The sequence below is a fragment of the Delphinapterus leucas genome, chromosome X, assembly GCF_059928025.1.
Source record: "Delphinapterus leucas isolate spDelLeu-1000000601 "Yukka" chromosome X, BTC_Dleu_Yukka2, whole genome shotgun sequence".
Taxonomy (NCBI): Eukaryota; Metazoa; Chordata; class Mammalia; order Artiodactyla; family Monodontidae; genus Delphinapterus; species Delphinapterus leucas.
This window is the reverse complement of record NC_143150.1, coordinates 59,622,099-59,634,671: the sequence shown is the minus strand read 5'-3', so window position 1 is coordinate 59,634,671 and position 12,573 is coordinate 59,622,099. Positions and strand designations below refer to the sequence as shown.

Sequence of the window (12,573 nt, the reverse complement as noted above, 5' to 3'; positions counted from 1 at the left end):
CAAAGTGAGAGAGAGGCATGGACATATATACACTACCAAACATAAGGTACATAGCTAGTTGGAAGCAGCCACATAGCACAGGGAGATCAGCTCGGTGCTTTGTGACCACTTGAAGAGGTGGGATAGGGAGGGTGGGAGGGAGGGAGAGGCAAGAGGGAAGGATATGGGAACATATGTATATATATATATAACTGATTCACTCTGTTATAAAGCAGAAAGTAACACACCATTGTAAAGCAATTATAACCCCAATAAAGATGTTTAAAAAATCTACAATGAGATATCATCTCACACCAGTCAGAATGGCCATCATCAAAGAATCTAGAATCAATAAATGCTGGAGAGGGTGTGGAGAAAAGGGAACACTCTTGCACTGTTGGTGGGAATGTAAATTGATACAGCCACTATGGAGAACAATATGGAGGTTCCTTAATAAACTACAAATAGAACTACCATATGACCCAGCAATCCCACTACTGGGCATATACCCTGAGAAAACCATAATTCAAAGAGTCATGTATCAAAATTTTCATTTCAGCTCTATTTACAATAGCCCAGAGATGAAAACAACCTGAGTGTCCATAATTGCATGAATGGATAGAGAAGATGTGGTGCATATATACAATGGAATATTACTCAGCCATTCAAAGAAACGAAATTGAGCTATTTGTAATGAGGTGGATAGACCTAGAGTCTGTCATACAGAGTGAAGTAAGTCAGAAAGAGAAAGACGAATACCATATGCTAACACATATATATGGAATTTAAGAAAAAAATGTCATGAAGAATCTAGGGGTAAGACAGGAATAAATACACAGACTTACTAGAGAATGGACTTGAGGATATGGGAAGGGGGATCGGTCAGCTGTGACTAAGCGAGAGAGAGGCATGGACATATATACACTACAAAACGTAAAATAGATAGCTAGTGGGAAGCAGCAGCATAGCACAGGGAGATCAGCTCGGTGCTTTGTGACCACGTAGAGGGGTGGGATATGGAGGGTGGGAGTGATGGAGACGCAAAAGCGAAGAGATATGGGAACATATGTATATTTATAACTGATTCACTTTGTTATAAAGCAGAAGCTAACACACCATTTTAAAGCAATTATACTCCAATAAAGACGTAAAAAAAAAAAAAGAAAAGAATAGAAGATGGTAAAGATAGGCGGATTTTGAATTGTTTCTACAGCAGCGTTTCTGGTTTTGTAAAGATTTGTAAGATAAGGGCATTTGCTTTTAATTCCGCAAAGTGTTGATTTGCAGCCTAAATTTTATCAAGGGTCTGATCAATTCATCCCACTACATCTCTTCAATTTGCTATTTTTTACATTAGTAAGATGATTTACAACTATGATGGAAATCAAAAGACTTCTATGCCCTGGGCTTAAAGCTCTTTGTCTTTGGAATGTTTTAGTAAATCCTTTCACAAAGGCTTCAGAAGATTTTTCTTTCCCTCTGGATGCATACTTTTATTTTAGCTTGAGAGAGAAAGCCTAAAAATAAATCCTATAAGGCTTTGAATATCAATTTCCAATTTGGCCAACTTCTGCCCACAGAGCTACTTTAAAAAAAAATTTTTCAAATATCTTGTCAGGTTTCAGCCAGGACAAACAGTAAATATTCCTGGCAGTATTGAACAACCCCTTGGACTCAAGAGGTGTTCCCAAAGTGGGTTCAAATTATATATTATTTTCCTCTCTCTACTGGGTACTAAAAGAGATCTGGGATAGCTGAATCTCATAAGAATTCTCACACTTAGCCAGCTTTTGCCAGTTTTCCCAGGATCCCATCTGCAGGCTCTGAGTGGGGTTTATAGCAGACAGTGTGGTTCCATTATATACCAGAATTTGGCAAAATTTTCCATAAATGTTAATTTTAGTTCCCCCTAGCTGATTAAGTTAATATTGTAGCAGTTTACCAGAAAATCCCTGAGTCCCATAATATGGGGGCCCTCTTTCAAAGGTAGTTATGGAGGTTTCTGTAAGGTTACTAACTTGGTGGACTTTTGCTTACGGTCATGTAATCTCTTCATAGTGGAAAGATAATTCAGGCAGAGGATTACTAGAATGAGTACTCAAGTAAAGTTTGATAAGGAGTAGCACTGTTATGTCAGTCTTAATTTTTTTTTGTTTCTTTTAGGTACTTCTTGTGTCTTTAAGTTTTTATTAGATTTTTCAAATGATTCTTTCAATGAAACCATTTTGGAATTTTGAAGTCTTTTGGAATACTTATTAAAATAAATATCCCATTCTGTTTGTTTCATTTTGGAGCCCTTGCTTTCAAGTGCATTTTTAAAATTATCTTATCTAATTGCAATATTCCTCATAATGGCCATTGTAATCCTCCTGAGGACTGGCAGCAGTTTGGTAGGACCCTAGCTGCAAGTGTATTTCAGTGCACATTTCTGTCAAGCCATATCTAACTGCAAACAGGGTGTAACCCACATTTGTGTCTGGCCATATTTTGGAGCACCCAACTTGGCAGTTACAAGACCAAGTTCTCAGGACACAAATCAAACTTAGTAAGATTTTGCCACTTTCATAAATTCTTATACCTTCCAAGATCATAGTTTATTGTTTTTTGGGTTTTTTTTTGCGGTACATGGGCCTCTCACTGTTGTGGCCTCTCCCGTTGTGGAGCACAGGCTCCGGACGCGCAGGCTCAGTGGCCATGGCTCACGGGCCCAGCTGCTCTGCGGCATGTGGGATCTTCCCAGACCGGGGCACGAACCCGTGTCCCCTGCATCAGCAGGCAGACTCTCAACCACTGCGCCACCAGGGAAGCCCCAAGATCATAGATTTTAAATATGAAATAATCAAGTGTGCTGAAAGGTGGCGTGCCGAACTCTGGAATTTAAGGATCCCTTTTTTGGCTAAGCCTTTGGGTCTCATAGAGCCAAAGCAATAACTAAGAGGGATATGTTGCTGGGTTAGGATGGTGTGATGTTTTACAATGTACCTTGTTGCATGGAAATTTTCTCGAGGTTGGTGGGTGACCTAGTGTCACTGTAACCTATTCCATGACTAATTTATTCTAACACGGGATTCTTAGAGTTAGGTGCTGCACTCTCTAACAGCTTTTAAGTACTCAATCTATCCCCGCCAATTTTGTGGGTTTTAGCTTCTGAGATTCCCATTAGCAATAGCCTATACCTACACAAAACAGGACAAATAAGCATGTGCATATTAACATACTGGCAGAAACCAAAGAGATGTTACTGTGGGCTGGCCAATAGAAGGCCTTCTGTGCACTATCAATAATTCCTAAGGTAGAACTGGGGACTGGGGTAGAGACTGAATCAGCAGACCACAACAAATGGGGAATGTGGACTGGAATAAACTGCTTGTTCAGCCTTAAAACAAAATTTTATTCACCCAATGCCTCACATTGGACCTGGTCTAGCTTAAGCCGTACCCATTCCGACTTCAGCTAGTAACCACCAGCAGTTCCCAATGTGGAATATGGGTAGGGATTCTAAACAAATGGGAACTATGGCCTGAATCAAGGGCTATGGACTCAGACTCTGTGTAGAAATGTCTACAAGCTACAAGCTGACTTGTAACCCCTGAACTGGAAAGGCAATTATATCAGAAGCTCTAGCAAAGAGAGCAAAGCTCAGACAGAGAGGAAATTACCCATGGTCCTTGGAAATGGTGAGAAAGACAGAGAACTCAAAGGGCTTTTGGGTACCATGCCTGTGTTTCTCTTGTTCCCAAAGTTCTTGGAAGTCTCCTTCAGATTCTGATATTGTCACCAAATCTGTTAAGAAACAAAATTCAACTGAGTAAATTTTAAAGATTATATTGGCTTTAATCAATGCTTCATGAATAGGACAGTATCCCATCTAGCTAATAGAAAAGAGCACCAAAGAACTGTACAAAATGAAAGACATTTATAGGCAGAAGGGGGTGGGACACGGAAGCTACTAGCAAAGAGTGGATTGTTTCAGGCAAGATATTCTTCCTTTGGAGGATGGCAGGGTTCTATAAGGCAGATTACCTCACTAGTGCTGACCAGGTAATTCTAAATTAACTATTTAATATTCCACTCCTTGGAGAGATTGAAACCATAATTAAGTTAGGTGTTAAGTCTCAGTTTGGTGATGTGGGCCTAGCATGAGTGACTTCATTTTAAGCCTATTGTCCCTTTCTTAATGTATCAAAATATTAAAATTTACACAGTTCAAATTTTCTTTAGAGAGTTTGTCATGTTTAAAGGAAATGACAATATGGTCTCTGAAAACATATATACAGAAATATAAAAATTCCCTGCCAAATGTGCACTTGAAATAAATCCATAGTAAATAGATATTTATGGAGATCATGATAAGTAAATTTAATATTTATCCTGTTTCTATGTGGGTGGGATTCTGGGTGATAGTTAATTTCTTCTGAGGCTCCTCTGCTTTTTTTCTAAAATGTCCGTAAATATATATATTCTTTTCAAACATAAATTAACATTTAAAATCTGTTTTTACTTCTCCCTCATCTGCACTTTGACTATAACACAATTGAGAGGACCTAAAAAATTAAGACCAGTTTTATGCTTTGATAATGCACAGTTGACTCACTCTAGAAACATATAAATATATTTTTCAACTTGGTGAGTCACATAGTATCTCCCCCTGAATATAAATAGGAATATATATATATATATATACATGTATAATGTATGTATATTCATTTTCTGAAAACTGAAAATTATGGCACTTACACACTAGAACTGAGATAATGATGCTGATATGAGTTTCATACATTTTTTTCTTTGTTTCTTCTTTTCTAGTGCAAGGGTGTGACTAAAATCTGTAATTACATAATTGCTTTGCCACCTGATATTACAGAACCAGAAACACAAATTCCAGAATTTATTACCCCTGAAGAGAAGTCACCTAACTTGCAAGTGGTAAGCAATTTTAAAAAAAGATTTATCTTTAATAGAAAGCATTTAGTAAAGATTTGTAATTATCAATCAAATCCTCTCTAATTTAACACGGAACTCATTTATCTGTTTTTTGGCTTCCTTCCAATGTTTCTCAATGTACAGTTGACGCTTGAACAACACCAGAATTGGGGTACCAACCCTCCACACAGTAGAAAACCCACATATAAATTTAAAGTCTCTCCTCTATATGTGCAATTCCACATTCACAGATTCAACCAACCATGGATAGTGTAGTACTTATTTAAACAAAAAATTTTGCATATAAGTGGACCTGTGCATTTCAAACCCATGCTCAAGGGTCAACTGTATATACTATATAAGATGATGTGATCACATCTTGCTTTTCCATATAGTCATTATATTAATTTTAAGTGACTGCATTATATACCATTGAATTTATATACCATGACTTATTTAATCATTCAATTATAGTTGGATTATTTAGATTGCCGCCAGTTTCCAGGTGTTAAATGTAAAACTGACATAATGATATTTTAAGTATAATGTATTTTTAACCATTCAAATAATTTCTTTGAATATATTTCTATGATTCTGATTATGATAACAGAATATACAGTTGTTTTAGGATTAATCATAATATGAAATTACCTACCAGAAGAATTCTACCAAATTAAACCCTGCATTTTCACAGTATTGGATTTTATCTCTTTTCCTTATTCTTGCTAGAAGTGTAAAATCAAACCTCACTTTTGTTTTAGTTTGGTTTTAATTGCTTGGGCATTTTTCTTATATGCTATATGTTTCTCCTACTTTCTCCATTTCTTTATTATTTAAATTAATTTTTCTAACTTGAAAGTACCTGCTCATTATTATAAAATATAAAAAATATAGAAAAACATTTAATTGTTTAACCATTAATAATATATGTATATTTTCATCCATTGTTTCTTCTACTCATATTTTACTTATATAATTTGACATATACACATATATAACTTGATCATATGAACATATCATAATTTACTTGATATCTTTTTAATTGCTGGCATTGAAATTACTTCTATTTATTGCTATGTTACTATTACATATACTGCTTTGACATACATAATTGTGCATCTTTGTACATAAAGCTCTTCTTCACGCTTAGTTGCTGAGGCATGCAATTACTTGTCCAAGGGTTATGAACAGTTTTAAGTTTCTAATATATATTGAAAATTTGCCTCTAAAGGATTGTATCAGTTCACACTTCTATCAGCAGCATACATGTGTAACCATTTCATTATGCTTTTACTATTTAAACAAATAGAATTATCCAGGTAAGAAATAGTCATAATCATAATCCTAGTCATATCTTGTTTCTTTTACAATTAATGAGGTTAAGTGTTTTCCATTATATTTATTAGCCATTTTTATTTCCTTTTAGCTGAATTGCCTGTTCATAACCCTTGTCCACTTAACCACTGGGATCTTAGTGGTAACTTATGTGCATTTTATATTACTTATATGCATACGTCACAAATTTATTGTAAAGATTTGCATGATAAATTGAGATATGGAATGTTTAATTTCAGAAATAAGAAGCTTAGTAAAGTTAGTTTGCATATTTTAAGTGCATTATCTTGGCCCACTTACAATATGATTGCATCTGTCATAGTATTTAGTGAGTTTCCAGTACTTTTAAAAAGTGATATAGTTATGACTTAAATCTCCTTAAACCAAAGGCAAAATAACTTCAGATTTGCTCCAACAGAAGTGATTTAACATGAATTTTTTAAAGCTATAATTTGAAGTGATACTTCAAATGTCATGCTTGTATTTTCAGAATTATTTTTATCTATTGTCTTACTTTATTGTTATCCATGTAAACAAAACAAAATCATTATTATGGTTGCATGGAAAACCTTATCTTAGCATAACAATTTAATGAAAGAAAGAGAGTAGAGCTTTTTAATACAGAATTGTTTGGCTTGAAATAGCTAATTACCTGAAAAAAAGGAATAGTCCTTTGGAATGGGAGCAGTTATCTCATTGTTCAGTTGGATCAAGGATGTCATTAAACTATAAACTGCATGAAAAAAGAATATGACATTATATGCTGATGGTGAGGTACACAAAGTAATGATCTAAAATATTAAATAATAATTTGACTCTCAGCTGTAGAATCAGATAGAATTTAAACTTTATTATGCAAACTATATAAATCCAAAGCATGTTAGGAAATAAACTTCATAAATGAAGAAGTAAATAAATTGGAACAACAGTAGAAATTAGTATAAGGATTAGTTTTTTTTGAATTCCCTGCTTTACCACTAATGGCCTAGATATGAACTTGAACAAGTCATATTTCCTCTGTAAACCTTACTTTCTACTCTGTAAAATGCAGGGTTTGGGTGAATGACGACTGAGGTCACATATAGCTATGTGAATCTAATATAGTTCCACAGGCCCACAATTTTATATTTCCCATAGTGGCCTTGTAACAACATCATTAACTAGTACACATATTCTGTCTAATGATTAATTAATTCCTAACATGGAAATGGATCAAATATTATTGACTTTTATCAAGAAAACCTTGGAACTATAGATTCTGATGTATTGGTGACAGAGGGAGGATATTAGGAGTTTGAAGGATGTGTAGTCAAGTTCTTCCAGCTGACTATTGGTGAGGCACACTTAGGGTAAGATCCAGGTTTTGAAGAGCCTGAACTTTATACAGTTTGAGGGTGCCTCTTTAGAAATAAACACAAAATAAAATACAAATAGAAATTTGGAATGAGAACAATCACAACAAATTAAATATTTAAAATCTGATAAATATTACAAATATAAAATACTCTCAGTGCTTTGGAAGGGGCCTGTACAAGTGAGGGGTCCTAAAACTTAAGCTTCATTGGCTTCATGGTAAATCTGTCTCTGGGATTAGGCATGTTTTTTCTTCTGCATACTTTTCTCTGGCTCCACTCCTTATCTTTAGCAGTTCTAACTCCATGAACACAAATAACGTGAAAGAAGAAAACAACATTGGAGGTCAAACAGTAAATACTATATAGATATGGCTTTTGTATCAGCAAGGAATGTACAAAGCCAGTATGCTTCCCTCCGTGTCAACTGCCTGAAATATTCTTGTCATATTTCTTTCATTTAGATGGCTAAAAAAACCTACCCACAAAAGTGGGTCTCTACCAACCACAAATAGAATAACCAATAAGTTTCCTATCCAGGACCATTATTTCATGTCCAGGGAAATGTACTGGCACATTGGCATCATCTTTACCAACATCTCATCACACTCATCTTTCATCTAAAATGTCTGGCTCCTATGCTTTTTGTGCACTTGGCGTGTAGATAATTATGATCATTGATTTGATTAAGGATTGTGACGACCCAAATTTTTTCACTGTCATAGCCCATAAATTCTTGTACAATCTGAGATTTGTATTATATGCTATGGTTTTTCAATCACAGTTTCCTCTGTTTTTAGTACCCATTTAAAATATAGTCTTTGAAGTATTGCAATGCTGTGAGTAGTCAATAATACCATAATCAATTTTGAGATTTATCATGTTTCAGGAAATTTTCACATCTATGTCAACTCTTGGTTATTTGCATCAGCAATCTGAAACAAAAATTAAAAACATAAAATTTCACTGTACCTTTGGAATATAATAAACAATATTCTAATTAATAGATGTGGGTATAAAATGGTATGCCTTAATGAGGAAACTGACTAACAGTAGAAGAAAGCTATGCAGAATGATGAAATGACAGGAAAAATCAGCTTTAATGCTCTACAAAGGGAGAAAACCAAGAAGTAACTGTAGTTATCTAATTCAATGGAAAATATATGAAACTTTTTTTAACATTTAAAAATCCAATAGACTACTCTATGGGCTTTCTGTTTTAAAATAAATCAATAGTGGAATCATTTCCGAGTGTAAGAAAAGTCAGAACAGAATCACAAAATACATGTTTGTATGCTGAAATACTGCATGGCTACAAGGTATTTTCATTGTAAAGATGCATCATCTAAGAGTAGTGTTTTGTGTTCCCAAAATGTATCATTACAAAGCATTCTGAAAATCTTCATTTAGCTCAAAAAAGTGGCTCTGCCCTGTACCCTCAGAAACGAAGTTTCAGATTCTATCCATACAAAGAACTATGCTACAAAATTGTCCAGCTAAAATGGTTCACCTCTGCTCAGGAGGAGAAGCCTAGAACTATTTAACTGACTTCTTGTTCCATTCAAGTGGCAGGATTCAGGAGATAAAACCAAGAGCTTACAACCAGACACTAGGCTTGCTGTGTGTTCTTGACAGACATTTCTGCAGTAACCCTTTGGCCAATGACCCTAATAGGCTTCCAGCAGTACCTAGTCTGAGTGAGATAGCTGTGTTAAATTACAGCCACCATGAAGAGGCTTTACAATATTTCAGATTTAAAGAAGTATAGATTTGGAACTCACAAAGTACCTGCCTATCTTTTTGCTTCCCTTCTTTCTTCCATTCCATCTCACTTTCCCTACACCCTCTTTCTCATTTGCTTCAAGTGTGATATGATCAGTTACTTGTCTACTCACAGCCTTCCTCCATGAATATTTCCCACAGTGCTATGGGAATGTGGCAGTAAATGCCAGTTCTATGAATGAAAATTTAAAGGTGGTCCATCATCCTAAACATCAACCTTGGAAGACACAATATCATACATTTTGTTCTTTTGAATAAGAACAGATTATTTCAAATTTAGTATGTTTTATTCAATTTTTAAATATGTGCCTGTGTATAAATAGCCAATATTTGTACCACCTCATAGTTTACTTTCACATTTATCATTTATTTGGAAATGCATACCATCATCTCATTTGGTGCTCAAAATGACTCTGTGATAGGGCAGGAACTATTTTCATACTCATTTTAAAAAATAAGAAATTGAGGCCCAGATAACTTTATACCACTCTCTATCCCTGCTTGTCACTGCTATCTATCAAGTTCACTTGCATTGTCAATATCATTTATTTAATCATCTGTGTTTGGCTGTCATCTCAGAAACTAAACCAAACTTTCACCACTGCCAAAAAAGTTTCCCTATCCAGTCCCAGCCTCCTTTCAATCTCAGCTTATGGCCTCACCACCCCCTTCAGCAAAAATATTGGGCCAATCAGTTATGAAATTCCTGGGAATACCTCCAATAATGGTGGACTTTGTATTTTGTGTCAAGATTTTGGCTGAAAACAAACAGAAAAGCTTGACAATTTTTTAAAAAATTTAGAGTCTTAGAGAACTAACAATCAGTGGAAAAAAAAAAGATGAGACCAAGACCTGGAAGAAGAAAACCTAGACTGTAAAGCAATGAAAGCCAGAAGAAAATGGATTTCTGTTTCAAAAGGTGAACTGAAAGTGCTGAAAAAATATTGACAACTTAGAATTCAATTTTCCATAAAAATATTCTTCAAAAATGAAAGTGAAATTAAGACTTTTTGGAAAAACAGAACTGAGAATTTTTTACCATCAAATTTGTTACTCCCAGCTAAAGATTGTTCTTTGGCGGAAGAAAATGATCCCAGATGGAAGCTCAAGGATGCAGGAAATAATGAAGAGCAACAAAAATGGTTAATATGTATGTAAATATGAATGATTATTGACTGGGTAAAATAATAATAGTTGCAATAATATGGAGTTTTAAATATCTAAAATTTAAACTTGCTACAATAGTAGCAAAAGAGGAGGGAGAAGGGTAAATAAAGTATTGTAAGGTCCCTGCACTATCCAAGAAGTGAAAATGTACTTTGAAAAGGCATGGATGCTTGTAGTAACCACCAAAAGAATAATAAAATAATGTATAACTATCAGCAATAGAGGAGAAAATGGGGAGTAATAGTCCAAAAGAAAACAAGAAAGGAGAAGCAAAGGGAATAAAATATAGGCAGGAAAAATCAACTAGTAACATGGTAGGTTTAAACCCAAATATATCAGTGATAATATTCAATGTAAACAAACTAAATCCCAAGTATAGGGATTATACAAGTATAGGGATTATGCCTTACAAAGGCATGCCTAAAATATAAAAATATGGATTGCTTCAAAGTAAAATGATGGAAAAATACATAACATGCAAACAATTACCAAAACAAATTTGGAATATTAGCCTAAGTAGATTTTAAGGAAAAAAGCATTACTAGAGATAAAGGTGAATATTTCACAAGATAAAAGGTTATTTTTCTCAGAAAGGTAAAACAGTTTTAAATTTGTATGCATATAATTATAACATAGCTTCAAAATAAACAAAGCATAAGGTGTGAAACTCTTCACATTCCAGCACTCCCACCTTCAAAATGATTCTTATCCACAGGCAAACTTATTTCCTCCCCTCCAGGTGCAGAGAAGGACATGTTTCTCCTTATTCTAAATATGGTCCCTTATATTTTCATAATATAAGGTCCCTTCTGCACCTTGTTTCCTTTTATTTTCACTTAGCTCTTAACTTTCCCTCTCATCTGCTCTTTAACTCAATCTACAGTCACACCCAAATCTCACCTATCCCCTCTCCCCACAAAATAGTCCTTGATTCTGCATCTTCTTTTAGCTATTTCATTGCCTTTCTCCTTCACTGATAAACCAAGATTCCTAAAAGGACAATAAATGTTATGAATCCCTTACCCCCTCTTCACTACTCAATCTGCAGAAACCAACCTTCTGCCCCCATTCCCCATTCTTCTAATGAAACTTCAATCCTCATCTTACTTTATTTATCTGCAACATTTCACAAAATCGAGTGCTGCTTCTTTGAAACTCTTTCTTTCACTATCCCTTTTTATCTTTTTGGACCAGAGGGTACTTTTTAATGATAAAATCATTCTATCTTTTTCTTGTTATTTACAGAACTGAATAAAAGAGCTTACCTAATTTCCCAAGGTATTATATCACAATATCTGAATTTGTGCATATGTTCAAAATGGCTTCACAAGCTTTCAGAGAGGGACATCAATGTCAGTGGGGGGTATGATTCACTACTTTAATATGTTCTCTTTATGGATTTCAAGACATATAAAACATATATGATTTCCAGTAATCAAATGGGTAAATAACAGTTTAAATAAAGTGGCTAAGAGAATTTCACCCTACTCTCCATGACTCTGATAAACTCATTGCTGGAAACTATGTTCATTCTGAGGAAAATGAGAAACAAATGAGAAAAAATTTGAGAGAGAAGCACAAATAATACTTAAGGATTTCTCTGAGAAAAATAAATAGATGAAGAAAAACTAAAACCCTTGACCAAACAATAACCAAGGAAATGTGTACATTAAAGACTATGATTCCTTGATAGGCACAAACACCAAAAGGGCAAACAAAGTATTTAGCAGACTGCATGGAATCTTAAAAGGAAATAGCTGAATACTAAATGGTTTTCTAAACAAATGTTTTTTAACATCTTTATTGCAGTAAAATTGCTTTACAATGTTGTGTTAGTTTCTGCTGTGTAACAAAGTGAATCATTTATATGTATACATATATACCCATATCCCCTCCTTCTTGTGTCTCCCCCCACCCTCACTACCCCACCCCACTAGATGGTCACAAAGCACTGAGCTGATCTCCCTGTGCTATGCAGCTGCTTCCCACTAGCTCTCTACCTTATATTTGGTATTGTATATATGTAAAGGCTACT

General features: G+C 34.7%; 1 protein-coding gene across 1 annotated transcript in view; it reads left to right on the top strand.

The window, feature by feature from the left end:
- The window catches only part of LOC149744257 (uncharacterized), a 342,635-nt gene that overhangs the window by 151,447 nt on the left and 178,615 nt on the right, over nucleotides 1-12,573 (top strand). The window contains 1 exon segment of the mRNA XM_089904917.1: nucleotides 4,786-4,905. Within this exon segment, the coding sequence (XP_089761043.1) occupies nucleotides 4,786-4,905 (120 nt within the window).